This window comes from Rhinolophus sinicus, chromosome 15, assembly GCF_057876585.1.
Source record: "Rhinolophus sinicus isolate RSI-liver-muscle chromosome 15, RSI-T2T, whole genome shotgun sequence".
Taxonomy (NCBI): Eukaryota; Metazoa; Chordata; class Mammalia; order Chiroptera; family Rhinolophidae; genus Rhinolophus; species Rhinolophus sinicus.
The window spans coordinates 82677956-82705909 of NC_142515.1; the positions used below are offsets into that span (position 1 = coordinate 82677956).

Below are 27954 nucleotides of genomic sequence, written 5' to 3' on the forward strand. Positions count from 1 at the left end.
ACCTGCTCTGAGCTGGCTACTCTTAGTATCCTCCAGATTCTAACTCACACTCCTTAAATATTCTTTGGGATTTTGTCCCTTCAGTTTTTCCCTCTTGTAGGTCTCTCTTCTCTACCAGGTGACTTCAAGTTTTCATCTCTGCTGGTCCTTGAAGCTTTCAAACACCTACTCACCCACCCACCCCCACCTCATTCTCTGAAGGACACCAAAGTTACCCACTATTTTCAGGCCTCCTGTGCAAGTGCTGTGCCAGCAGCTAGCTGACATTTTGTACACGGCATCTGCTCTCTGCGGTGCCCACATGTTCTAGTACTTCCGGTTATGGGGGCAAAGTGGGGGGTTTCCTTTGTTAGGGAGCTTTCGAAGTTGTTCTTACACTGGCCCACATCATTCATTTCCATTCCCTGCTGTCTCTTTTGGAGTCCCCCAATCAAATCACACCAGATGGTTATTGCATTTCTTCTCCAGCAGCAATGGGAAAAAGACCCTGCCCTGAAGGGTTGGCAGCCAGGCTGACCTTTTATGAGCCTCCATCTGGAGTCTGCCCTCAGAGCAAACAAGCTCAAGGCGGTCCCATGACTTTGGAGAAGTAATTCGTGTCCAGTTTGTTCCTTTTCTGTCACACTCGGGTGCATCACAAAGTAGGTCTTCTGGAAGCATCCATTCATTCGGTAACCAAGTGCTAGGGTTTTCTAGGCCTGGAATGCTGCAAAGACAATGAATAAATGAGAGAGGTCACGTTTAAGCCAGATTGACAGGTGAATAGAATTGACTTCTACAGCTGAGAAAATCATTGTTCTAATCTCCCAGCCACCGTCATCACAAACTTGTGCCCCTCATAGAAAGCTCCCAGGGAAGAACCAGGAGGCTGGGAGTCCTAGTGACCCACCTGATGGGACTGAGGCTGAGGGGAGCATTAAGGGATTGAGCAGGGGTCTGGGGCTCGGACTTCTGGAGATGAATGGGGTTTTGAGAGCCATGGGAGGTTCTGAGGATGAGCGAGCTGCTCTGAGAAAGGGGACTCAGGAGATGTGCAGGTCTCAGGAGTGGGAGGCTCAGATATGAGGGCCTGAGGAAGAGTGGGGGCTCTGAGGAGGAGTGGAGATTCAGGAGTGAGGTTCTGAGCGGGAGCTGCTGCTCTGAGGAGATGCGAGAGGCGGATATGGGGGTGGGAGGGCCTCTGAAATGGGGCGGAGCCAACCTCACCCTCTAGGGCAAGAGGAGGGTGGAAAGTGCCGTTGCCTCGGCAACCCCTAACCGAGTCCTGGGCCACTGAGGGGAGCTGTTAGGGGCGTGTCCGTGGGCGGTGCGCGGCGGCCTGGTAGGCGGCAGGGGCGCGGCCCAGGCGCGTGCGGCTCCCCGGCGGCGGCGGCGGCGGTTGGCTGCGGCGCGAGCGCGACTGCTCCAGGCCCGGCGGCTCCTCCTCAGCGCCCGCCCGGCCCCACAGCCCATGGACGCCCCGCCGCGCCCCGCGCTGCCTCCCCCTGCCCCGTCCCTCCCGCCGCCCGGGCCCCTGCCGGGCCGTGACACGGGCGACGTCCTGCAGCAGATCATGGCCATCACGGACCAGAGCCTGGAGGAGGCGCAGGCCAGGTGCTGCTCGGGGGCGGGGCCACCCAAAGTGGAGGCCGTGAAGGGGGCGGGCCGAGGGGCCAGAGCCCGGGCGGCAAGGGGTGTGAAGCTGAGGAGAGGGCTGGGCGAGATTGTGGGGTGCGTCTCTGAGCCGGGATGGCAGGTGTGGGGGCCTTGAGGAGGACGACGAAGGTATTTATGGGGTTAAAATGGAACGGATTGAACGGCCGATGGAGGTAGGCAGAGGGCAGTGGGTTTTAGGAGCTCAGCTTGGTGCGAAAGGGGTGGGTGTGTTTTAGGGGAGTTTTAGATAGGGAGGTTTATGGTGAAAGGTGGTTTCGGGGTCTAAATGAATGGGTTAGTGGGATTCGTGAGGGTGGGAAGTTTTGAGGACAGATAAAGGTGAGTGAGTTGTGGGACTTGAGAAAGAATAGATGGTTGACTCGGTTGTGGGAACCGTCGGGAAAAGTGGTTAGTGGGGGAGCTGGGTGGAAGCGAAGGACCCTTTTTTAATTAATTTGGCAAATATTCATTAGATCCTATATGCAGAGCACCTAGCTGGATGCTGACATAGTTGCTGTTCTCAAGCTCATGGTTTGAGGGAGAGAATGTAAGTGCAAAACACTAAGTATAAATTGTGAGAAAAGCTGCAGTAAGAAAAGGGATGGCATGCAGTGGGAAGCCAGATGGAGGAGGCACCGCACCGTCAAAGGCCCAGAGGTGGAAAACAGCAGAAAGAAAGCAGAGCCAAGGACTGAAAGTCCCCAGCTGAGTCTGGAGAGAGGCTGGAACCAGATCACACAGAGCCTACAAGTCTCAGAGTTTGAGGTTTTTGTTTGTTTGTTTTTTAGCTGCCATGGGAAAATCACAGTAGTTTTAAGACCACTGCCCACTTACCTCCACTCACCACTGTCAGCCAGCCAGGATTGGTAAAATCTGCTTCACAAAGGCAGCACATTGTGTTTGGGACACTGCTGGAATTACAGTGGTACTTCGGTTTTCGAACGTAATCCGTAATCCGTTCTGGAAGACCGTTCGAGTTCTGAAACGTTCGAAAACAGCCAACAGCTAGGCCTCAGGATCTTGCACTCAGCGGAAGCCACGTGACATGTTTGACTTTCGAGGTGTGTTTGAAAACCGAAACATTTACTCCTGGGTTTATGGCATTTGTAAACCAAAATGTTCGTCAACAGAGATGTTCGAAAACCGAGGTACTGCTGTATAGAAAATAGGAAAGGACCAAAGTCCTTTTGGAGGGTAAGGCCTTGTTGAATGGGGGCTTGTTTGGGGGAGAAGGATGGTCCCTGGAATGGGATCAGGGTCTGGTGGTGTGGACTGTGCAGTCATTAGAGCCCTCTAGTGAGGAGGGGTTAAAAAGCTACCGTGTGTCCCCGAGAATAAGACCTAGCCGGACCGTCAGCTCTAATGTGTCTTTTGGAGCAAAAATTAATAGAAGACCCGGTCTTATATTATATTATATAAGACCCGGTCTTATATAATATATAATATAATATAATATAATACCGGATCTTATATTAATTTTTGCTCCAAAAGACACATTAGAGCTGACGGTCCGGCTAGGTCTTATTTCCAGCCCCAAGAAAGAGGAGATAAAGTAAAAGGTGGATACGGCATTCATTTGTTCTTTGTGCTTTCCTTTACTTGTGGAAAGTCAACTCTGCAGTTTCATAACCTCTACCTGAAAGTTAGGGGTGTCACCCCACCACCGCGTTCACTCTACTTTTTGGAGCATTGTGCTAGGTACTAGAGAAACCAAGATGGCTAAGATATTCTCTGCCCTCTTGGAACTCATTGAGAAGTAGGGTGTGTGGGAGACTAATTTATAAATAGTTATATCAAGAGTATGCTGAGTAGAGATAATTCTGGGCACGAAAGAGCTGGGCTGGGAGAAGGTGTCTTTGTGTGATGCCCTGTTTGCTAGACTAGCCAGAGAGCAGTGGCTTTGTTGTACTTTCCTTTGTATTCCCAGAGCTGTGCACAATAGCGTTCATAAAGTTTTGTGGCACTTAGATTCTGGAAGGATTCGCAGGATGTGGGGGAGAGGGGGAATGGGCTCTTCATACCCAGGTGCTCTTCGGTTTGTGGCGCTACCTGTGTTTCTTCTGTTCTAGGGGGGAGAGTTGCTTAACCAGTGAGCTCTGCCCAGCTGTGGCCTTTCTCAGGCACCTGTCACCCCAGCACAGCCACAAAGCTGTTTTCTTGTAGCAATCTCTTGAAACTCCCCTAGACAGGCTTTAGAATAAAATGCAGTCAGTCACCTCTTCCTTGCTGTTCTTGAAGACAGCTCTTCTTCTTTTAAGGCTAAGAAATTGAATAGTGGGGCATTATACATGCTGACAACATGGCTATTAGATAGCTGGTTCTTGATTTCTTTCTGTGGTAGAAAAGACTCCCTGGGGCTTTTATTTTGAGATCTGGAATCTTCAGATCTGCCCCTCTTCATTGGATGTAGCCTTCAGATGAACTCTAAGCCCTAAAAGTCCCACAAGTGCAGACAACCGTCGCCAGTCCTCAGGTGGGCCACTTATACCACTCGAGAAAACAGCTTGGGTGGGTCTTTTCCTCAGTATACTCTGCAGCCTGGTGAGATTATCAACCTGAGATCATTCCGCACCCCGCCCACCCCCACAGGAGATTGTGTCTCTTACTTACATCATTCTACATTATCAGGGAGGCAGCTCCTAGGGCTTCTGAATGATTTATTTTGTCATTATGGCTAACTCGTCTCAGGATAGTCACTGTGTATTGTTCTTCCTTCTGACTACACAGATAGTGGAGTGGTATCAGGAACTTCGGGGTGCACCATCGTAGTTTAGATGCAGCCCAAGTTGGAGACTTTCTGTGTAAGTGGCGACCAGTCTCCCTGAGTGATCTTGTGACCTTAGGCTACACCCTGACCCCTTCCTGGAGAAGGGATAGTTCCTCATCTTCTGGTTTGAACCTTTCACTGATCACAAAGGCTGATGGGATGCTTTTTTTCCTAGTAGTGAGAGTCCTAAGAAGTCAGTATGAACACTCTAGAGCTAGGAATGGCTGAGGGGTGAGTTTTGGAAACCCGATCAAAAATAGGAGGTAAAAATGGTCAGCAGTGTCATCCTGGAGACCCAGGCTCCATACCCGACGTTCTGGTAGAAGCAGCTGAAGAGGACTGACCCTTCTTGAAGTCGTTCTGCCTATAGGAACGACAGGTGGGTTGTGTCGCAGGATTGGCAGATTTGGCTGTCGTGGTTGCTTCTTGACCCTTTGTTTGCAGGTGCCTTCAGATACGCTAGAGAGCTGCACTGTCCAATGTGTGTAGCCCACTCCCCACATGCCTTTTTAAATGAAAAGAAATTAAACTGAAATAAATTAAACATTCAGTTCTTCAATTGCGCTGGTCACATTTCAAGTGCTCGGTAGCCACGTATGGCTAGTGGCTACGATATTAGCCCAGGAGGAGAACATTTCCATCATTGCAGAAAATTCTCCTGGACAGTGGTGCATTGCAACAGTGCTTCTTACACTCATGTGCAGCACAGCTCTGTGGGAATCTTAGTGCAATGCGAGTTGCGATGTAGGAGGTCTGGATGTGGGGGGGGGGGCAAGAGTCCACATTTTTAACAAGCTCCCAAGGGTGCCAGGGCTGCTGACCCCAGGCCATACTTGGCAAGGTCAGGCTCTCAAGAGTGGAGATGATAGGGTCCCATTTATTTCAATTATCATAAATCAGTTTACCTAATAGGTGGTTAATCTGACAAACGAAAATTATTTTTGAGCCTAAATTATATTTGTGGGCATATGGATTTTAAATTAATCACAAGGGTCACCTGTTAGCATTGTTTTGCCTACTTAATGTAGAAAGAAAATTAAATTAGAAATAAATAAAATTCAGAAAATAGTTGATTTTTTTTTTTTTTTTTCTCTAAATGAAACACTCGGCCTGGAGCTATGGGGCCCTGTTGTTTCAGGATCTGTTTATATTTTCAGGAAATCAGGTTTTAGAGGGTCCAGGGTTGTTTCTGTATTTCCTTTGTATATAGTCAATAAAACCACAATTCAAATTTTGTTATTTGTAGAACTTAAGTGTAATAGAAAATGACCATTGAGGAATGGTAATAAGGCTTTTAGGGGGAAAAAGAGAAACTTTACATATAGTGAATAAAAGTATGGTGGAGAATGGTCACTGTTACACATGTTTTAGGAGCAAGCAATATGGTATAGGAGGTGGTGTGCCTAAAACTAAAATTATATTTAGAAATTGGCTTTGAAGAAATGTAACAGGTACTACAATTAGGGCCTTCATAGCATTTCTTAGGAAGAAAATTCTCTGAACTTATGACTTCTTTAATATTTTCTACCAGTAGAAATTCACATGACTTTCTTTTTTGTTTCTTCTTTTTTCTTTTCTTTTTCCTTTATTGCTTGACTTTCTTAATTCTTCCAGTATTTCTGCAGATTGACTTTGCTTATGATATAGTTCAATTCTAATTATTAAAGGGAGATTATGTAGCTTTGACTATCCTTAGAACTTAACCAAATGGCAAGGCATAAACCGTCCACTGTACTTCTAGAATCCTAAATAAGGGGGCATAGGCCTTCAGAAGTATGCACGTTAAGGCATGTCAGCCTCAGCTTTCAGCATGCGCATTCAAAGAATGCTAGAGGTCAGAGGATTTGTGATTTGGAATTTCCAAAGTCAGATAGCATTCGCATGAGAGACTGTTAGTCCAAACCTGGGAAGTAGAACTTGAGTTGAAATTTTCTTTTTCATCATCCTGAAGGAGCTTCGTTAGATGCTAGTCAGCTTAGTGCCTACAGTCTTTGTTCTTAGCCTGCTTACAGGTTTTAGCTTTGTGCTTCGGCTAACATGCTTAGCTTGTCTTGGTCTCGTGCCAAAGGAAAGTCTTAATGTCCTTGTGTACTTGGAGTTGACTTTTGTTGGTTTTAAAACGATTTCCTTAAGGTATCCAAAATCTAGGATCACAACACAATCCCTTTAGAAGTAATTTTATTAATAAGTAAAACAATGTGCAGAATGTTTCAGAAAAGTTTCACAAATGAGCAGGTGCTATTCATTCCTTTAAGTGACAGTTACTGAATACAAACCTCCCCAGAGCCCTAGGAAGTGGGTGGTTTTTCAGTGAATCTCTAGATGAGGAACTGCTCCGAGTGAGTAAGAACTTGTCTGAGGTCAGACAACTAGGGGTTGGTTGGGTGGAGATTTGGCCTTGTTCCCTTCAGCTCTGGTGCTGACCTGCCACCCTCCCTGCTTTTCTCAGAGCTCCTGCAGGCTCACTAAAATAGGACATCCCTTCCTGCTTCAGGTGCTGTGGGATTTCAGACAGTTGGGCTAAGGCTTCAGAGGAGCAGAAAGAGGCTGATGAGGAATTAGCCAGGGCGAGGGAGGCCACCTGTCTGCAAGAGGAGCGCTTATACGATGGGACCCTAGCATCCCGCTGAAGTCAGGCTGGGCCGCAGGAGCACGCCCCAAGGAGATGACCGTGATCTGGACGAGGCTTTTTGCCCAGCAGACAAAGGAAGTGTGGCATTCTAGGCTAGAGGCAAGCATGTGCGCAGGGAAAGCTCAGAGTAGGAAAGCATGTAGCATGGTTCCATCAGGCCTGAGAGGAGGGCATGGCCTTTGAAGGGCAACTTGGGTAGGGTGACTGCTTGCCTTAGCTGCTGTGCAGTCAGGCGTGACCTTGAACTCCTTGGCAAGCAAGGACTGAGCAGGCAGTTTGTTCTGTTCGTTGTTTCTTCTCAGAGTATTCTGACCTGAGATATTTGTTCTGGATCAGAAGAGTCATCGCATCTCTTTCTCTGACCACAGCGGGGAGTTTGTGCAGTTTTAAGGCTGAGAGTGTGATTAAACTGGGTCCATCTGCATAATCCAGATTAATCTCCCATTCTCAAAATCCTTAACCTTAATCACATCTGCAGTGTTTTCCCTTGTAAGGCAGCATATTCATGGTTCCGAGGATTAGCACGTGGATGTCTTTGGGGAACATTCTTCTGCCAAACACAGTTCCCATCACAGGCAAACAAAAGCCAGAGTCATGCCCCTGGCCCACAGTCTGTCCTAGTCGGCCCCACTTATCTCTCGAACTTCACCACATGGCTCGCTCACTCACCTCTTACCCTATAGCATCCTGGTTTCTTAAAATGCCAAGTGTGTTGGGGCGGCCGGATGGCTCAGGTGGTTAGAGCATGAGCTCTCAACAAGGTTGCCAGTTCAATCCCGCATGGGATGGTGGGCTGCGCCCCCTGCAACTAAAGATTGGAAATGGTGACTGGACTTGGAGCTGAGCTGCACCCTCCACAACTAGACTGAAGGACAACGACTTGGAGCTGATGGGCCCTGGAGAAACACACTGTTCCCCAATATTCCCCAATAAAATTTTTTTAAAAAGCCAAGTGTGTTCCACTCAGGGCCTTACTGGCTGTTTCCTCTGCCTAAATTATTACTCTCTTCAGCCCTTCTCTTGCCTAATTTCTTGGCTTAGATGTCACCTCAGACACATATAAACTCCAATAAAGCTTCTATCCATCACCCTAGATTAAGTCTTCACAAAGCACCTGACACAGCTGGTGGTTTTCTTGCCTGTGTGTGTGTTTGGTGTCTCTCACCCCCTCCGTCTTAACTGCTACATGGGCACAAATCTCATCTGTCTGTGTCTCTGTGACACTAGAATGGTGTATGACACAGTAGGTGTTCAGTAAACACTTGCAAAGATCACATCGCACAACACGGGTAGGATGGCTGGGGTTTCTGCACCAAAGTGCCGCCACAGGGCAATAGCAGCTTTCAAATCCCTGCACCTTGAAATTTCATAGTTCTTGATGAGTTTTGGCATTGTTTAAATTATACATATGAGGGGAAATTTTTGAATATTTGTATATGGCTCTACTTAAACTTTGCACAAACCGAATTCATATGAAATGCTATGGTACTGTACCTTCCTAAAGGATTTTCAGGAGAACTGGCCGACTCAATATGAAGGATCTTTATTCTGACTGACAGGATGACGCTTCTCTCTCTCACATGCTCCTCTGTCGCCTCTCTTACAGAAAGCATGCTCTGAATTGCCATCGGATGAAGCCTGCTCTCTTCAGTGTGCTCTGTGAGATCAAGGAAAAGACAGGTAGGCTGTTGAGAAGACACTTCCTGTGTAGATCCAGGACCCAGGCAACCGCACACCTCTCATGGTGGCTCAGCCCTAGCGTGCGTCGTGGGCCATCTTGCCCATAGCACATCGCTCTCTGGCAGCAGATGATTCATTTCTGTCTTGTCAGAGCCCTGCTTTCTGGTGTATCACATCCTTTTATTTTGCAGCCTGTAACTGGAGCAATACTGTTGTCAGTGAGTAAGAAGCAGCTGCATTTGCCTTAAGCAAGACCTAAGAGATTCTGGGGCATTCAGTTGTTTTGGAAAAGGAAAAGATGATAGAATTAGAAAAGTGGAATAATAATAATTTTGTTTTAAGCATCCATTGTAATCCCCATGGAAAGCATCTGCTACTGCAAATCCTTTGTTCAAAAACAAACAAAAAGAAACGTTTTATTTTGAATTAATTTTAGATTTGCAGGAAAGTTGAGAAAAATAGTACAGAGAGTTCTCCTCTACCCTCCCCACAGCTTCCTCTAAGGTTAGCACCTTCAGAACCATAGCGCAATGATGAAAACCAAGAAGTTAACCTTCGCTCAGTGCTCTTTCACTGATGACAGGCCTTGTTCGGATTTCCCCCGTTTTCGCCCTAATGCCCTTTTTCTGGTCCCGGCTCCCACATTGCTTTCGTGTCTCCTTAGTCTCCTCCAATCTGTGACAGTTCCTCAGTCTTTTCTCATTGTCCACAACCCACACACCTTTGCTGAGAACTGCTCAGTCATTTGTAGAGTGTCCCTCGCTGTGGTCTGTCTGATGTTTCCTCGTGAATAGACTGAGGCAGTGAGTCTTTGGCAGGAATCCTGCAGAAGCGATGCTGTGTCCTTTTCAGTGCGTTTTGTCAGAGATACATGCTGTTGATATTTCTTATCACTGGTGGTGCTGACCTTGAGCACTTGGTCAAGGTTAATAACAATTTGGAGATAGTTTACAAGAGAGTCCGCCAAATAAAATGAAAATATCATTGAAACCAAAGATCATCAACAGAAAGGTTGTCACTTGAATTCTTCAAGTGAGTTGGTCTCTTGAGATCAATTATTTGAATTTTCTCTGTCACTTCGGAGCATAGCACTTCAGATATCCTGGGGCTCATGGAAAGTGTGTATGTGGTACAAAAGTATGTTTCTTTCAAACATGGTTTTGGTGCGAGATTGCCGTGTACTTGACATGGACAGTAGCCAAAAGCAGCAATAGGGTCTGAATTCTGCTTCACCTCTGCATGAGCCTGGCATGTGACCGAACCTTTCTGCATCTTCAGTCCTCCTCTGTAATTGGGGACAGTGATAACACTTAGCCCCGGGTTACTGAGGACTGTGTGAGTTCATACATGTAAGGCTGTGGGTACGGTGCTGGCCTCCGGTAGTTATCTGGTGCCTGAAAGAGAAATTCAATTTTAAACCTACATTTAAGTTTCTCCCAAATGCTGTAAGGATGTGATATTCTTTATTTCTCCCACAGTTTGAGTATTTTTTAACCATTTTTAAGTGTGCAGTTCAGCTGCATTAAGTGCGTTCACATTGTTGTGCAACCGTCACCACCATCCATCGGCAGAACTTTTTATCTTCCCAAACTGAAACTCTGTCCCCATTAAACACTCACTCCCCGTTTCCCCTCCCCAAGCCTCTGGTAACCACCATTCCACTTTCTTTATGATTTCAATTGCTCTACGAGTAAGTACCTCACATAAGTGGAATTATACGATATTTGTCAGTGTGAGTCTGACTTACTTCACTCAGCATAATGACTTCAAGTTTTAGCCATGGGTGAGCGTGTAAAGGCTGAGTAATTCCAGTATGTGGAGAGACTACATTTTGCTTATCCAGTCATCCATTGTAGAACATTTGGGTGGTTTTCCACTTTTTGGCTATTGTGAATAATACTGCTGTCAATATGTATGTACAAATATCTTTTTGATCCCTACTTTCAGTTTTTCAGGTACGCACGCAGAAGTGGGATTTCTGGGTCATATGATCATTCTACGTTTAACTTTTTGAGGAACTGCGAGACTGTTTTCCACAGAAGCTACACCATTTTACATTCTTATTAGCAGTATATGAAGGTTCCAATTTCCCCACATCCTCACCAACACTTGTTATTTCCTGTTTTTGGGGTTTTTTTAAAGATGTAATAGCCATCATAGTGGGTGTATCTCATTGTGGTGAACATGATATTCTTTTATTGTTGTTTGACATTTTAAAGACTCTTTATTTGATGACAGCAGATTTGGGGAACCATATTAGTTCAAAGAACTATCTCATGGGTCTTCACAGTGTCATTCCTTAACCCAGGTAGAAGTCAACATTTTATCTGTTGTCTTTACTACTTTCCCTTTTCATAAGAGCTAGCCTGTGCTATATTTCTGTTCTAATTCTTTTTTCTTTTCCCTTCTAGTGCATTTTGTCACCCGAAAAGTTATATTCCTTTTGGTTTACAAAACCATTGTAGCTTGAGTGCTACATTTTTTCTCAGAGGTTTGTTTGTGCATGTTTAACTTTTTATTGTGAAATAATCACAGATTTACAGAAATGTTCATTACATTTTCTGTTTATTTATTTATTTAGTGTCAGTTTGGATTCATGGAGTCCTATTTTTATCATGGTCATTTACTATTATTATTCATTTTGATGCTCAAATTGTCCCAGATTTGGATAGTAGGAGCCCTTTCAAGATGACCTTGCGTCCTTCTGACATGTCTCCATCATCCTTTTGAGCACTTCCTTGCTTGCTGGTAAAAGGTTCTATATCCAATTTCCAACGTGTGGCGAGAGGTTTCCTCACACCACCGAGTAAGTCTTGGACACCAGCTAAGTGTCCTACCGGTCAACTCAATCCTGACACTGTCTACCTGGGCATAATCGTCAGACCCCACAGGTTAAGGGCTCAGTCCCACAAGACTATACACTCCCACCATTCACTTCAGATGCCAGTCTCAAGCCCAGGTTGTCACCTGTGATTCTGACCCACTGGCTATAGATTGGAGATTTCAGTGGTCCCTCTTTGGGCTTGATAAATTTGCTAGAATGGCTCACAGAACTTAGAGAAACATGTCAATTACTAAATTGCCAGTTTATTATAAAAGGATATAACTCAGGAATAGCCAGATGGAAGAGATGCATAGGGCAAGGGGCTCAGAGCTTCCATGCCCTCTCTGAGCGTGCCACTCTCCCCAGTCTTCACATGTTCACCAATCAGAAGCTCTGAACCCTCTCCTTTTGGGTTTTTATGGAAGCTTCATTACCTAGGCACCACTGATGAAATCATTGGCCGTGTTGATCTCTTCAACCCCAGCCCCTCTCCCCTCCCTGGGAGTCTGGAGGTTGGGGGAGGGACATGACTGGAAGCTCCAACCCCTGAAATCACATGAATAGGTCCCCCAGCAACCAACCCCCTAGTCTTAGGTGCTGTCCCAAAGTCACCTTATTTACATAACAAAATACACCTTTTCCAAGGTTTTAGGAGCTCTGCCACAAATGGGGACAAGACCAAATATATATTTCTTATTATAAATCACAATATGACAGCTGCCATAACATATTGGGGGCTCATACTGTACCCTCTGCCCCGGCCAGAGACAGCCATTTCTCCCAGGAGCCCCGGCTCCCTTTAGAGTAGATCTTGGCTGTAGGCGTGCTCATGCTACCGAGGTATTCCTGCTCTGATCACTCTTGGGACTGAGCCAAAGAATATTTGTGGGTGATACATACATATTCACATCTAGTTTTTCTATATCTGCATAGATTGAAAACTGTGAGTTCATGCCTATATATTTAATTCTAGTTCAGTACCACAGCGGTCATTGTTTTTCTCTTTCCAGATTTGTGATTCCTTTCTCTGGTAGTAAGAACCCGGCTCCCTTAGCCTCTGTACTTACACTTATTTAATCAGCCATCCCTTTACCTTGCACACCCAGGCTTCCTGCCCCGCTCCCCACTTCACTCCCTCTGCTCCCCTGAGAGCCCACTGCTGCTGACAGCGCCCACATGATGCCCTCCTTACCTTTCTTGGGCTGCGACACCCACGGCTAGGCCGCCCTCCTCCCAAGACACCCCCTTGCCCTACTGGGCCATAACGTCCCCTCACTCAGGTGTCTCACAGGTGGTCTGTCTCACCTGTTCTTTATTTAAATTATGGAGAGCAGATATGATGGCTTTCAGTACATGGGAGCTCAAAGGTCGGCCGTTTGTGGGGTTTAAACAAGTTTGCCCTCAACCCCTTGCAGCACTCCCTTCAGTGTTTTGTATGAACCGCCTAAGCAGCATTCCTGTGACGGAATGAGCAATACACCAGACAGCCCTATGTGCTGGGAGAAACTGCTCACAGGGGCCGTGCCGCCAGCACGTGTCTATCTCCAAGAGACACTGGCTCCTTAGTGCGGTGAATTGTGTGTGTTGCTCACCCTAAGAGGGATGCCTGTCAGCCTTGGGTCATGTTTCCTGTCCTCACCTTGCCCCGTCTGTCCCTCCCAAGCTCCTGGTCTTATCTTCTCCATCAGCACCGGAGGACAGAGCCCAGGAGAGGCCTCCCTGCCCTGTCTGACTTGAAGCAGAGCTGCTAAGGGGCCCCTCGGAAGTGTGTGAGTGCGCTGTGCGGTTTGGGGAGATGACTGTGACCAGGTTAAGGAGCGTTCTGTCTATTCCTGGTTTGCTACTACGGGTTTTTATCGTTAATGTTTTTTTGCTTTTTTTTCTTTTTGTATATTTTGGGTTACGGTTTTTCTCCTTTAGGTTACTGCAATGATTTACACTGATAGATTTTCATTTACATTGATGTCCATTTATACTGATGATTCACACTGACAGATTTGAAAGCGCCTATGTGCAGAGATAAATCCTCTTGGTTATGATTCGTGTATTTATGCACATACACACACGTATAGATGCTGCTGGCTTTAGTGTATTGGTTTATTTAACTGTTTTGGCTCTTCATGAATGAGTCTGGGCTGTGATTTCCTCATGGAGCCCCCGTCTTGAGTTCTCTGTATGGTGAATGGTGGCTTTTCTTAAGTCTCATCTCTAACGAAGTTTGTTGGGGAAAGGGGCTCTCTCTTCCTTGAGGGCCTGATAATTCTAGTCCATAAAATGTCCTGGTGTCCTTCAGGGGGAGGTTGCATAGCACAAGTCCTCTTTCTGGAGCATAAGTCTGCAAGGCCAGGTATGTTCCAGGAGCTGGGGCAATGGCAGTGAACAAGGTAGCCAGGGTCCCTAGTGAGCAGGGTAGTTCCACACAGCGATAATAGACGGCTGTGCACCACTAGGTCCGTGGTGGGATTGCTGGGGGCATTCCTGGGCCCCCAAGCCATGGTCTGATGGGGTTTTCACAGCACCAGCATCTCCCAGGTACCAAGGTGTGTCTGTGTGGGGGAGAGTACGCTCCATGCTTCCCTGGTGGTCTCACTGACTCCTCATGTGTGGGAATCCCAACTTAAAGCTGCAGGAACTAAGGCTCAGACACTGCCCGGTACCAGTAACAACTAGCACTCAGTCTGCATCAAACTGGTTTCCTGTCAGGAAGCTTCTGATCTGCAGTCCCTGCCAGCTCCCAGAGCCTCCAGGGCATTTGGGGCTGCCAGACATAGTTTCATGGCTCCCAGTTGAGTCCGGAGTTGGTTTGGGAGACCTCTAGCCTATTGGATGAAATGATAGGAAAAGACTCCTGGGCCCCATGCACATGCTCCATCGGTGTCCATCCGAGGGAGGGACCCAGGAGACACCCAAGAGGTAGCAGCCACAGAATCAGAAAGAGCAACTGCAGGCCATCGAGACTTTCTCTGTAGCTGGAGTTTTTCTTAAGCAGTTGCGGTCCAGGTACAGACGGGTATTTACCTCCTGCCACCCGTTTCCACATCCTCTGATGTGAGAGGCATCGTTTAAGGAGGACGCACTCTCACAAAAGACGGTGAAGGTGGTTGTTGGGATTAGTACTTTGCACAGTACTAATTTCCTTATTACTTCTGTACAATTTCCTTATTACCGCTGCTTCTTTGACTAGAAGAGATGCTGGAGCTGGTGGGAGCTGAGCTCAAGTTCGAGAATGAGGACAGGAAAGGGTAACCTCAGCACAGCAACCATGCTTGGTGCACGCCTTGAGGCCCCCGTTCCTGCCAAGATTTAGCCCCCAAAGCCCCTACTTATGCCCAGCACTTAGTTGGTGCTCAGCAAGTGATCAGAAAGCATCAAAACGTTTCTGGAAGCAACAATTCCTCAAGTTTTTCTTCCGAATGATCTTTCTCATCCGTGGCTTCCAGACTGCTCTGCGGACGGGCATGCGGGCAGATGGATAGGGGGACTGGTCTGACCAGAACGATCCCGACTGTAGGTGCTCAGCCTGTGCTCGCAACCCTGGGGCTCAGGACCCGACCCCTGAGGTCCCAACAGCAGGCTCAGACTTTCTGTTGTGAGACGGCTCCTTAGAAACAGTTTGGTTACCGTGTCTTTCACTCAGCTCAACGCCTCTTTCTGCTCTAGCTTCTTGAAACATAATCCATCTTAGGTGGTGGGTGGTGGAGGCCCCACTGTGCAGGTGAGGGAGGCCTGCTTGCTAGTCCCCTAGCCTGGGGGCCCAGAACCTGCCCAGGGTGCGTGAGGGCAGCAGAGAGGGAAGAAGAAAGATGAGAGTTTTGCTGAGTCCTACTCTGTGGTGGCCTCCAAACAAGGTTTGTCCAATGTCATCTTATCAATGAAAAAATAGACCTGAATCTCTGAAAATAATTAGAATGATTTTTACTTAGGGTCTTGCTGAGAACTATAGCCCGGGAGGAGAGTTTCAAGAAGCCTTGAAAGAGTGCTCCAACTTCGAAAAAGTGGGGGAGCTTATATAGGAAGACGAGTGAGTGGAAAGTACATGTGGTGCCTCAGAGGTTTCGGTTAGGCTGCAAAGGGATCAATGACTCAGTTTTACACCAAATGGAAGGAATGTATAGGAAGGAGAAGCTTGAGTTGCTGTGCCCTCTGGCGTCAGGAAACTACTTCCACACTTCAAGGTGATTTTTATGAGGATATAGAAAGAACAGGCACTGTTTTCTATAATCACTGGTCTTTAGTGTTGAAACTGTGTAGGTCATATAGTAATTATCCCAGATGGTTTGTGCTTAATAGGAAATTTCAGGAAAGCTCACTCTTCTCATGGTCACTGATTAAGTAGGCGCCCTCTCCTTTCCTCAGTCCCATCCCCAGCCAAGGGCTGGCTGTAGGTGATGCTTTTACAGTCACATGGTCAGAACGTGGCTGATCAGAGGGGCCTGTCGGGGCATCTGCCAGCTCTGGTGCTCAGCGGTGGCTTAAATTTCCTGCTGGGCATTCGGAGGTTGTCAAGTGGCCCCCCCAGCCTTCCATCCCAGCACAGGCGAAGCTGGAGCATGGCCTGCTGCTCAGCACCAGCACCACGGAAGGGATGAGGGTACAGGCCAGGGAGCAGGGGGCAGTGTGGGGGCGTCAGGGCGAAGGAGGATTCCCCTCTGAGCCTTCCTTCCTCCCCAGATAGCCACGCCTTTGTTCCATGAGAAAAGAAAAATAAAAACACCGTGGGGTCACGTTTCTGTCTTGGTCTGCTGGGGCTGCCATAGCAAAAGACCACACAGACTGGGCGGCTTGCACAGCCACATCTATTTCCGCCCAGTGGTGGAGGCTGGACGTCCAGGATCAAGGAGGCAGCTGATTCAGCCCTGGTGAGGGCCGCTTCCCGCTTGGTCTGCAGACGGCTGCTGCTCCCTGTGCCCCAAAGGGGGTGGGGTGGGGAAGGGGTCTCTGCTCCTCTTAGAAGGCCACAGTCCTGCAGACCAGGGCCCAACCTTGTGGCCTCGTTTGACTTTAATCGCCTCTTCACATGCCGTTTCCACATACAGTGACGCTGGGTGTTAGGGCTTCCACGTGTCAGTTGGGGGGGGGCGGAGGATACAATCCAGCCCATAGTAGTTCCATGTTTCTTACAAAAACAACGTATTGATAGTCACAGTTTTCTTTTACTTCGTTTGGTTTACTGAGGCTGTTTTCACCCTCAGTAAGTTGGGAACAGAAGGAAATCTGGCAGTTGGGGGAGAGGGGTGCCTCCAACAGATATTGTCCCTGAGCTGAGCTCCTGGTCCCTGAGGCCTCCCTCCCACCCGCCATCGTCCAGGGCCCTGGAGGAGCTGAGGAGCGGAAATAAGCTTGTAATGGAAGGTGACAAGTGTCTAATGGCATAATTCGGCCAGTGATGGTGCACTGGGAGGACAGATGCACATGGCGAAGGATGTGCTCAGGAGAGGCCGTGGGTGGAGGCAGCAGGCACTGCGAGAAGGTGAATGAAGCCCCCACAGCGCGCTCGGCGTGGCCGCGTCCCCAGCTGGGGCTGGTGGTGGTGACCAAGTCCCGGGGTAACTTATTTTTTTGTGTTTTGCTTTTACTTATCTGTGTACGTTCTGCAACAATGTACAGTCTTAAAGAAATAAGACTTGTAGCATGTGACTGCTTGTCATAACAGCACCTCAGACATAAGCGCGGTTACCAGCATGAGGTGTGACGGGAATGGTGTCTGCTCATGGACATCTGGGCAGTTTCTGTTTTCCATTATCAACAGTGCGGTCGTGTGTGCTGTAAGGGGTCAGTGTTCCTGTGGGATAAATTCTCAGGACAGGAGTTTGGAGATCAAAGGATTTTTTCATTGTTAATCAGCATTTCAAACCCGCCCTCCAAAAAAAGGCTGCACCAGTGCATACCCCTGGAAGAGAAATAAGAAAAGCCTAGGTGTTCTCTTCATTGTGTGAGAGTTTTCATTTTGAAAACAATAAGTTCCTTATTTTTTGGTCCCTGGCTTGTGATGGGGTCTCAGATGTTTGCTGTTGCATAAATAAAAGAATAAAACTGCCACGCCCCACAGCATCCCAGCATGGTGCCTGCACACACGCATGAACACACAGGCCCCATACACCCCTTCACTAAGCTGTGTGTTCCAACCCTGACCACTCCTTTCCCTAACTGAACTAAAGCTGGAATGGAAGGTGTGGAGTGGCCTCTCCACCCCCAGGTGTCAGGGCATGCGGGGGGGCCCTGTGGGAGGGACTAGGAACGGTGTCCCTCTCCGTCCACTTCTGACCGCGGCCTGGACTCAGGGAGGAGCTGCTTGAATCAGCCTGGAACAGGAGCAGAGCGTCTGCACACTGTCAGAGGGCCGAGCAAGGCCCAGTAGAGGGAAAGTTCATGAAGGTGGGTTTGGAAGGACGTCAGGCAAGACTGTGGGGCCAGGTGTCGGGCTCCAGGCCCTACCTGTGGGTACGAGGGAGACGCTGAAGTCTTGGAACAGAAGATTGGTGTGGGAAACACAGCGTTGGGAAGCGGTCGGCCCGCAGGTGGGCACCACGGATCAGAGGGAGAGGGTTTTCCTCCGCAGCTCACGGAGGACAGGAGAGGAGTGGCACGGCGGCGGGGCCCAGGAACAGCATTAAGGGAGGCTGATTGTAGAGGCGGAATCAGTAGGAGGTGAAAACAGAGAGACTGAAGGAGGAGGGCGATGGGGAGAGGGTGGCGGGGGCTTACAGTTCACCGTGCAGGTGAACTCAGGAACAGACTTCGGGGCCTGTGCAGGAACGCCCAGCTGCTGAGGCTGCCTCCCAGCTCTGCAAGGACCAGACGGGGACGTGCACAGCCTGTGAGCGCCCACAGCTGAGAAGGCTGCCCTGGCTCACGGGCCTAAAACTTTCATCTGGTGCTTGTTGAAGATCAAGTAAGGTTGTTAGAGATTTGGAACTGGACGGCTAGTGGGGAACTGATAAAAGGGGCTTCTCCTTCAGTTCTTTCAGAAAGAGCCTCGTTGCAACCCAGTGAGACTGAGGCGATGCCACGGGTCCCTGCATGTAAGGAGGGGAGGGTCCCTGCACGGGAGGAAACTTCCTACAAGGATATCTGTTGAGCTCCTTCAGTTCTCCCTAGTGAGTTTTTGACAGAAAAGGTAAATCTGTTCTGTAGGGAATAAGAAAGGGACAAGTGATTAATAAGTAAATAATATGATTAAACTCAATTTTTATTTCAGCACTTAAGTCAGTTAGTAGCTGATACTGTTAAGAGAGACTGTTCCCAAGAAAACACCTTAAACTTTGTTTTTCTGGAAAGTCAGGACTAGATGGACATCCTCCCCTGCTCCATCACCTCAGGAGGCGCCCCACCTCAATCTCCCACCTGTGCCTTTTTCTGCTAACGTGGCTTCTATCACTGAAGAAGCAAACGAAACACAGGCCCCGCTGGACTGCCCTCCTCAGACCTGAGCCTGGTTCTGTCGCCCCTGTGCCACCTGGCACCCAAACATCTGGAACGTTCTTGTTGGGCTCCACCCCGCCACACCCTACCACTGCCCTTGCAGAGGTTACTGACGCTGTCCCGATGACTAAGCTCATGTTTCATTCCTCTGTGGCTGCTGCTGGTTTTTCTTGAGCCTACCTGATCATTCTCTCCATCGCCTTCTTTGCCTGTCCCTGAAATGTTGGTTTCCTGGCATTCTTCCCAGAAGTGTAGCTGCAGGTACAGGTAGATACGTACAGATTTCCCAAACGCCCCCAAACGCAGATTACACGTCAATACCTATCTCCCGCCCCAACTTGTTGGCTCGGCCTGATGCCCAGTGAGCAGCTGCCTCTCAGCCACCTGGACCCGTGTGCTTAGACCAGGCTACGGTGCCTTCTCACCTGCCCACTTGCTGCTCTGTGCCATGTGTAACAGAATGCTGCGCCATCCAGGGCAAATGTGGGAGTCGCCCTGGCCTCTTTCTCTCCTGTCCACCTCCAGTGGTCACAGATCCTGGGGACCGTCTCCCTGGTCACTCCATAGCTAACCTGCTTCCACCCAGGTGGCAGCTGCTGTCCCCACCATCTTCCCTCCCTACCAGTCCTGCTCTTGAGCAAGTCACCCTCTCAGCCCAACAGGGGTGGCTTTTCCAAGTTGCAGGGCCAATTGTCTCATTTCTCTGCTTAAAATCTCTCAGTGGTTTAGTTCATCTTCTCTGGCACCTCCTGGATCAGGCTTTTCCCCTCCGATTTTATAGCAACAACCTCCTTCCACACACACAGCAGATGCACCAGACACCCCAGGCGCAGCCCTGTGCCAATGCCAGGCTGCTGCGCGTCTTTGTATCCACACCTGTGCTGGGCGTGTCTGCAATGTGCCATCTCACTTCAGGAGAGACGCTGCAGGGCTTTAGGCGTCTCCAGCGCCTGTGCCACCCTGCCCCTATCCAGACACCCCTGTGTGGGCCCAGCTGTGGGCTGTGAGTTCTGCCCTCACAGCTGCACTGAGCTGTGGCCTGTCTGTCCCCCCAGACTGTGCTCCTAAGTGTGGTTCCTGGATGGTGTCACAGTGGGTAACTCGGTGTCAGATAAAAGGAAGTCTTCCCTCCTCCCCAAGGTCTCTGTGAGGAATGCTCAGACGTGGCACCAGTGCTGACAATCTGTTGTGGTTGTTTTCACTCAGACAGCGGACACTGATTCGGTCTGGTCTCTCTTATCCAGTGTTAAGCATCCGGGGCGTTCAGGAAGAGGGTCTCCCCGACGCTCAGCTCATGAGGCTGGATAACATGCTGCTGGCCGAGGGCGTGTCCAGGCCGGAGAAGCGAGCAAGAGGAGCAGCGGTGGCGGCCGGCACAGCAACACCAGGTGGCTGTCCAAATGACAATAGCCTTGAGCACTCTGACTACAGGGCCCAGCTGTCCCAGATCCGACAGATTTACCTCTGTGAGCTAGAGAAATATGAACAGGTGATCTTTCTGCATGGAAGAGTGTCTATCATGTGAATGCACATTTGTCAAAGCAAAACAGGGACCTCTAATCGCCTTTCTTTTGTGGAACAGACCAGGGAATTCACACGCTTGGTCTCATGGCAAAGGTGCCGGTTTTACTGGAAGCCCTTTGCATTCACTTCCCCGAAGCCAGTCTGTGTGGGAGCCGAGGGCGGCGGCAGGTGGCTGGTCCCTGTGGGGCCCTGAGCCAGCCTGCTGGGTAGTCACAGGCTGGCGTGTGTGTCCCTGCCCCAGGCCTGCCGTGAGTTTACCACACACGTCACCAACCTTCTCCAGGAGCAGAGCAGGACGAGGCCCGTCCTGCCCGAGGAGATGGAGCACATGGTTGGCGTCATCCACAGCAAGTTCCGCGCCATCCAGATGCAGCTGAAGCAGAGCACCTGCGAGGCCGTGATGACGCTACGCTCGCGGTTCCTTGATGCCAGGTCAGGCCCTGCCCACCACCCCCAACTCCAGGGTCAGCATCTAGGAGGAGGAGCTGAGTGGGTGCTGGCTTGGGCTTAAGTTCCCCTGGTGGCCTCCAGGGGTTCTGGCCATGGCTGCGGGTGTAGCCCTCACACAGCCTCTTGGAAGGCAATTGGAAGTGTTGGCTGCTGTTTTTATAACCTCCGTAATCATAGGTGGGGATGAGGGGACATTGATAGAGTCCCAGCATATGAACCTGGCTGCGGTTGTCTTTGCAGGCGTAAGCGGCGGAACTTCAGCAAGCATGCCACAGAAGTGCTGAATGAGTACTTTTACTCCCATTTGAGCAACCCTTACCCCAGCGAGGAAGCTAAACAAGAGCTGGCCAGGAAGGGCGGCATCACTGTCTCCCAGGTGACGGGCCTCTCCTGCCGTGCTTCCCCGAACCCAGAATGGGAAGAAGGTTAGACCCAGTGAGGAGGACACCAAGGGAAGTTCGCTAAATGTGTGGAGCAGGAGCCGCGTGTCCAGGCGTGGAGTCAGCCTGACCTGCTCAGATTCCCGCTCTGTGCTGTGGGACTCAGGCATGGGACCCCCAGAGGCGATGCTGGTAGAGTGTAGCCTGTGGTGCTCAGTGAATTGTACCATTTACTGTTTACTGTTCTCATATCAGAGGAATGTGCTGTGTTGCGTGAGAGAGGTGGGATTATAAGCTTAGGAGAAGAAAAAGAACTTGGAGCAAAATTAGGTCTTGTTACGATAGACCAGCTCTCGAGCTCAAGTACCAATTCAGTCCTATGGGGATACGTTCAGGCGCATGCATGCTTGCTCGCTTCTCAGACCGTCCAGTGTGAGTGACGGGGGTACAAGACAGGCAACGTCAGGCCCCAGATGGGGAATGCCGGTGCCGAGGAGAGATGGGACCTGGATGGCCTTGGGAGACCCTGGCAGTCTTCTCAGTGGAATTGGAGGCAAGGCAGGGAGAGCTCAGGTAAGAGCCCAAGAAACATTTCAGAAGGTTTTAAAGTGGGAACAATGAGTACAGGCAGCCCACCAGCTCGAAGCAGGGCCAGGCCACACCCACAGGCAGCAAGAGTGTGTGGAGGGGGGTCTGCGCAGGGCCACCCCCGCCTCAGGCAGCCAGGGTGACGGGTGTTGATGCTTCCTCATACTGGCTCACTGAGGTGCCCTCTGAGGCAGCCCCCTCCGCCCACGGTGAGGTTGGAGGGGCTGTTTCCAGCCTAGTCTGGCTGCCGCCAGGGCCTGTGCCCTTAGCCACCACCCTGTGCTCCAGCCCAGGCCACGTTCAGCGGTTACTTTGTGATGAAGGCACTCTAGAGCCCCAAGGGGTCATGCAGGCAGCAAAACCTTGCAGATGTCCTCATCACAGCTGACGTCACCTTCCTGGAACTGCTGGGGTGTCCTCAACGTCAAGGCCAGAACTTAAGCGAGGGGCCGCACCTCTGGGGCTCCAAGACCCCGACAGAAGCGTGAGGCCTGGCAACCTGTTTACTACCACGAGCAGTTGTCTGAAGAACAGCCAGGTTCCCTTCAGGGCCCGGCACCTCCAGAGAACAGATGGGTCTTGGGTCGAAGACTTTATCTGAGGAGAGGGTTCATTGCAAACAGAATTTTGAGAAGCACCAGCCACATTCTAGTGACTCCCACTCCGTGACCAGGCCCTGAGACCCCCACCCATCAGCAGCAGAATTGAAAGCTTCTCCCCACTCAGTGGGTCCACCAGGCCGCAGGACAACTTGAAATGGCTGACAATTTGATGAGGGAGGGTTGCAAAGTTGGAGTGCAGATATCATGGAGGCTGTAAGGTTCGCCTAAGGAGAAGGTAGTGAGAAGGGAGAGCACCATTAGGCAAAGGGTGTCACAGATGAAGCCACAGACATTTTCAGGACAGAATCAGCTGCAACTCCAGGTGAGGAGGCCCGAGGGAGAAAGGGGCAGGAGAGCTGAGGCGCTGGATGGGGGGCAGTGGGGAACCTGGGCAGTTGCAGCTGGCTTGGCCAGAGGGACGGGGCGGAGTAGCCGGTGGCTCCGAGCTACAGCCAGTGGAGAGGATATCTGGGAGCCCGTGCTACACCCGCACCTGTGTGAGGTGCCATGTTGGGGCACTTCCCACGGGGGGAGGGCTGGACCCTGCCCGGGGACCAGCTCTACCCAACCACTGGACCCACCCATCAGCCCAGGAAGAGGGCCAGCCTCCCCTCCCACCCACACAGGAAGTTTGCTCTTTGTCCCTCTAAAATGCAAGTTGAATTCAACGTGGGAAACTGCTTGCTGCCGTTTGCCTGCAAACTTAGTTCCACAAAGACATTTCGGCACATTCCTTGAAAATAAGTGGGAACCAAGAGGAGGAGGGTGGGGTCACTGTGTGAGGAGCAGGGAACACACACTCAGGTGCTCTTTTCATGGTTAACATTGAGAGGGGGATGTAGGGACTTTAAAGGAGAAAAAGTCCACAATCTGCCACCGCAACTCAGCTGTTTATTTTCTTTCTTTTTTTTTTTTTTTAGACATTTTGAGCTTTCTTTGGGGTGAGGGAAGGGGAACCAGATTTTATTGGGGAACAGTGTGTACTTCCAGGACTTTTTCCAAGTCAAGTTGTTGTCCTTCAGTCTTAGTTGTGGAGGGCGCAGCTCAGCTCCAGGTCCAGTTGCCATTGCTAGTTGCAGGGGGCGCAGCCCACCATCCCTTGTGGGAGTCGAACCAGCAGCCTCATGGTTGAGAGCCCACTGGCCCATGTGGGAATCGAACCGGCAGCCTTCGGTGTTAGGAGCACGGAGCTCCAACCGCCTGAGCCACCGGGCCGGCCCCAGCTGTTTATTTCTGTTCAATTAAACTGTGTAAACATCTCAGTGCACCGACAGCTGCTCTACTTTGGGGTATTGAAGTATTTCCAGCTGTGCATATCTCCACTCTCGGAGGCAGGCGCTGGCTCAGGGTCCTACCTAGGCAATTCTGCCCCCAGGGGACATTTTCATCATCAATACCGAGGGGGGGCGGGCAGGGATGCTGCTCCACATCCAACAGTGCCCCGGATGGCCCCACCCAGAGAACAACTTCTGGGGGAAGCCCTGGCCTGGGGGGCATTGCCCATGCGGGGAGACTGCTGGCTTACAGAACGGGTGTGATGACCACCCCTCCCCCTAAGCTGGCTCTGAGCACTAAACCACAAGCACAGGTGGCAAGGTGCTTAGCTCAGCACTCAGGATGCGTGTCTCCTGGCTCTGGCTTTCCCTAAAGAGGAGTCCAGGATTTAATGTTTCCTGCCCCTGCGGCTCTGAGTGTGTCGCAGATGTGCCTGTTTTCCTTCCAGCAACACCTTCAGCAGCATGGTTCCTCTTCTGTAAGACCTGCCAGCCCTAGGATGTCCTCAACCCACTGCAGACATTTCCCTGGGTCCACGGTTCAGTCAGCACCACCTTCTCAGTCCCGGCCCCTCATGCAGCCCCCTGGCTACACGATGTCACTCAAAGATGTTCCTCCTGGGAGGCGGAAGCAGGGGCACCTCAGAAGGAACCTGCCATCTGTTCATCGCATCACTGGGTCAGCTCTTTCCAGCAACTTCTGTCTCGGTGTCCACAGGTTTCCAACTGGTTCGGCAACAAAAGAATCCGGTATAAAAAGAACATGGGGAAGTTTCAAGAAGAGGCGACCATTTACACGGCTAACACGGAGGGAAACACCACCGAAGCTGGGGGTCCAAGGAGCCAGGCCAGCTGCCCGTCCACACCCAGCTCTGGTGAGTGAGGCCTCCCAGCTCAGGGACCGTAGTTGCCCTGCGGCTGGGCCCACTGAGCTGTGAGGAGGGAATTGGTGAGAGGACCACACGATCCCCTCCGGACCTGCCACTGCATGCGCCTCTTTCCTTCATTGAACCTTCATTGAAATCATGAGATTTCTATTCTCGATGGCAATGAGCCTGATCAAGTCAGCAGACCCTTGTAGGCTGTGCTGGGGCTGTGGGGACCAGAACCTCCTCCCCCACCCGTGGGCGGCGTCTGCATTCACGGCCTCTTCCTGGTGAGGGGCCAGTGGATCCCACCTGAGGAGTCGCTGCAACTTGGGGGGCTGGCACAGTTGTCCTGACTCCTGCCACCCTCCAGGTTCCTCCGGACACTTCCCGCTGACCAGTGCTGGGGATGCGCTTACCACCCTGCAGACACTGGCCTCTCTCCGGCCCGCCCCTGGCGGAGGCAGCGTGTGGTCCCAGGTGAGTGTCAGCGCATAACCCTGAGAGGTCCTCAGGATTCCTGACGTGGTGTCGGGGTGGACACACGGAGCCCAGGTGGGTGGCGGGTCCTCAGAACAGGCCGTCTCGTCCTCCACCTCTTGGCTTCTGCAAGACTTCCCCGAGGTGCTGGCCCGTTGGTCACTCTGAATCCATCATCGTGATGGCTGCGGGTTGGCAGAGCTCCCTGGGGGGCACAGTTCCATGGGGCCTACTCTGCAAAGACATGTGCCCTGCACCTCCCCTCGCAGGACTCAGTAACTGGCCACAGCCACTGAGTGGTGGAGGTGACGCCCCAAAACCACTAAGTGGTGGCTGTTGAGGGGAAGCCGCCTGCCTCTCGGGGAACAACTGCACTCCGTGGGAAGAGGGGCCAGGCAGACAAGGCCCTGACGCCTGACCGTGGCGACAGGCAGGCAGCCCTGCTGGGCTCAGACCCACTGCCCTATTGCCACTGTGCCTGGGCAATGCCAGCCTGGCCACCCCCTTGGCTGGTGCCCAGCTGGGCCACAGTGAAGATCTACTTTGGCGACTGGGAAGAAAATGCGCCAAGGATCTGGGGCATCTCAGGACTCGCCCTCCGTAACTTCCTTAGGGTATTGGACAGCATGCCCGGCCAGCCAGGATTGGGGGGGCCCATCCCTCTCATGATCCCTGGGGCCTCCCCAGCCTCCCACTGATGGTCCCTGGGGCCCGACCCCACACGCGGGGTCATTATGCAGAGGCTGCCCAGGCACAGGTGTGCCGTGTCCATGGGAGGCTGGGTGAGCCCTTATACAGCCCACCTGTCTCCTTCACATGGGTGTTCGCTGCCGTGCCAGGGTCGACCCCCCCACTGATTTACTCCCAGCCCTTAGTAGGGGTACAGGGGATGATGTATGTCCCATCAGCATAGCAACCCCACTGCCCATAGCAAACACCTGGGCTGAGCTCAGCGCTTCTATCAATGGGTGCAAGTGTGTGAGAGTGAATCAAAGTGAGTGTCCCAGCGGGGGGCCCTGGCAGTCAAGGCTGACCCTTAACCCTGGAGCCATCTCCAGGAGGTCCGGAGCTTCTTAAGTCCCCATGCGGCTTCCCCAGACCATGACCTTGTAGTAAGTGGGAACGTTGGGGTCCTGGTGCAGATACCACACCCTGTGAGCACCCCTGCCTGTGCCACCCGTATCCCTCCCAGCTTGTGGTAGTCCCCTGCCTGGGCTCTTTCAGAGAGCACTTTTCGGTGACTGAGGCCACCCAGGCTGAGAGCTGTCACCTCTGCCCTGGGTGCCCAAGGAACTTCTGAGCTGCCCTTTGGCTCCCAGTCCCATCCCTGAGTGCCAGCCTATAACCTCCCGGGCTTGCAGCTGGGCACCTCCCCTCACCACTCACGTCTGCCTTTCTGGAACACAGGCCTGCAAGTGTCTATCCGAGGGCAGAGTGTCACCCTGAGACAAGTGTCCTCATCCCAGCTGCTCTCAGACTGATGGTGGAGCAGCCCCAGTCTCTTGGTGTCTCCACGTCATGTGCTGACGCAGCCCTCAAAGGAAGTCTTTTCATGCATTTGCCCAACACTGTCCTCTGAGGTGCAAGCACCGTGGCAGCTCCTTGAGACACCATGTGAGGAAATAACTGAGACAGGGGGGCCAGGCGGATTGGATGGGATAGAGTGCCAGCAGGAGGTCTCAGCCTGTAAACGAAAGTGTGAGAGAGGAAAGTGAAAGGGCTCGCTGTCCAAAGGCAGCGGCCCTGGTTTAGGCAGTGTCAGGAGGGCTGAGCCCTCAGGGTCACATGGAAGGTGTGACATCTGGGCACCTGTGAATGGTTGGTTCAGGAGCCAACCCCAAGCCTAAGTTGGGAAGGGGAACAAACAGCCCTGCTCTCGTGGGCTGCAAACAGGACTTGCCATGGAACAGGCCGCCCGAGATGTGCCATTTTCAGTGGTGTTTTCCGTTGGGTGGAGGGGTACGTGGACAAACATCCCAGGATCACGTGTGCCCAAGACATCTCTCTACTGCAGACGGAGCCCTTGAGCCTCTTCCCACTCACTGCGTCCCGCCATGATGTTTCAGTCGTCAGCTCCACGCCTGACTGAGTCTCCCTTACCCTCAGACTGTGTAGAAACCCCAGCTGTCCTCAGATGCCACATCATTCCTTTGCCATAGCCCCATGGAGTGGCCCATGGAGGCAGCGAGGCTGGCTGTGACTGAAGACTGACCCCGCTGTCCCTCCCGTCTCCTTTTCTTGGTTCTTGGCGAAATGGGGGCAAGACAGGCAGTCAGTCTTCCGGCTACCCCTCTGACTCTCTGTTGCTATCTTTTCAGGCTGGGGGAAGCTGGCAGGGTACCACCCCGTCGGTGTCGACTGCTTCCCCTGCTGGAGATCCCGGCAGTGTCAACTCAGATGCATCTAATTAAGCTTGGGGGACCAGCAGAAAAGAGGATGTGTGACCTGCTGTGGTTTGCCGGCATTGGTGTTTTTACTGTGCGTCGCAGCTGATTACCTCAGAAAACCCAGAACTGACAGCAGACAGTGCTCCCCGAGCCACACCGCCTGGGACACCGCTCGTTTCTTGCTTGTCAGCTGGGATTTGAAATGGGCAGAGACACTGTTCATTTTCCCAACTCAGTTTGGGGGTTGTTTTTTAAATAGTAATTTTATGGCAAAACTATGAATTGTCTCTTCTAGGACTTGTCAGAAATTCTCCCATTAAAATTTTTGGCTTTAATTTCGATATTGTTCACCACCAGATTTGTGTCTAGCAGTGGTTGATAGTCCCGGTGCAGTGTCGTAGCTCCACAGTGGAGCGAGCTGTGATCCCATCTAGTATTTATTC

At 51.0% G+C, this 27954-nt stretch overlaps 1 protein-coding gene across 6 annotated transcripts; it reads left to right on the plus strand.

Moving 5' to 3' along the window:
- Positions 1-1227: 1227 nt before the first annotated feature.
- PBX4 (PBX homeobox 4) lies at positions 1228-27850 on the plus strand. Of its 6 annotated transcripts, none has more exons than XM_019736970.3 (8): positions 1228-1593; positions 8641-8714; positions 20205-20449; positions 20726-20916; positions 21175-21310; positions 24497-24653; positions 25018-25124; positions 27443-27850. In XM_019736970.3, exons 1-8 carry the CDS (start codon positions 1451-1453, stop codon positions 27533-27535), a joined length of 1146 nt encoding a protein of 381 aa, XP_019592529.3. In that variant the 5' UTR covers positions 1228-1450; the 3' UTR covers positions 27536-27850. The 6 variants fall into 6 exon arrangements, with proteins under 6 accessions (XP_019592529.3, XP_088648485.1, XP_019592533.3 ...); XM_088792359.1 differs by having other exon boundaries at positions 20768-20916; XM_019736974.3 differs by lacking the exon at positions 1228-1593 and adding an exon at positions 1649-1764.
- The last annotated feature ends 104 nt before the right edge of the window (positions 27851-27954 follow it).

Bases quoted from the DNA above. Each gene is read 5' to 3' on its own strand.
- PBX4 (XM_019736970.3), top strand. From the start codon at position 1,451: ATGGACGCCCCGCCGCGCCCCGCGCTGCCTCCCCCTGCCCCGTCCCTC. The intron at 8,715-20,204 runs GTAGGCTGTTGA...TCTCTTATCCAG, and splicing joins TGAGATCAAGGAAAAGACAG to TGTTAAGCATCCGGGGCGTT. The intron at 20,450-20,725 runs GTGATCTTTCTG...TCCCTGCCCCAG, and splicing joins AGCTAGAGAAATATGAACAG to GCCTGCCGTGAGTTTACCAC.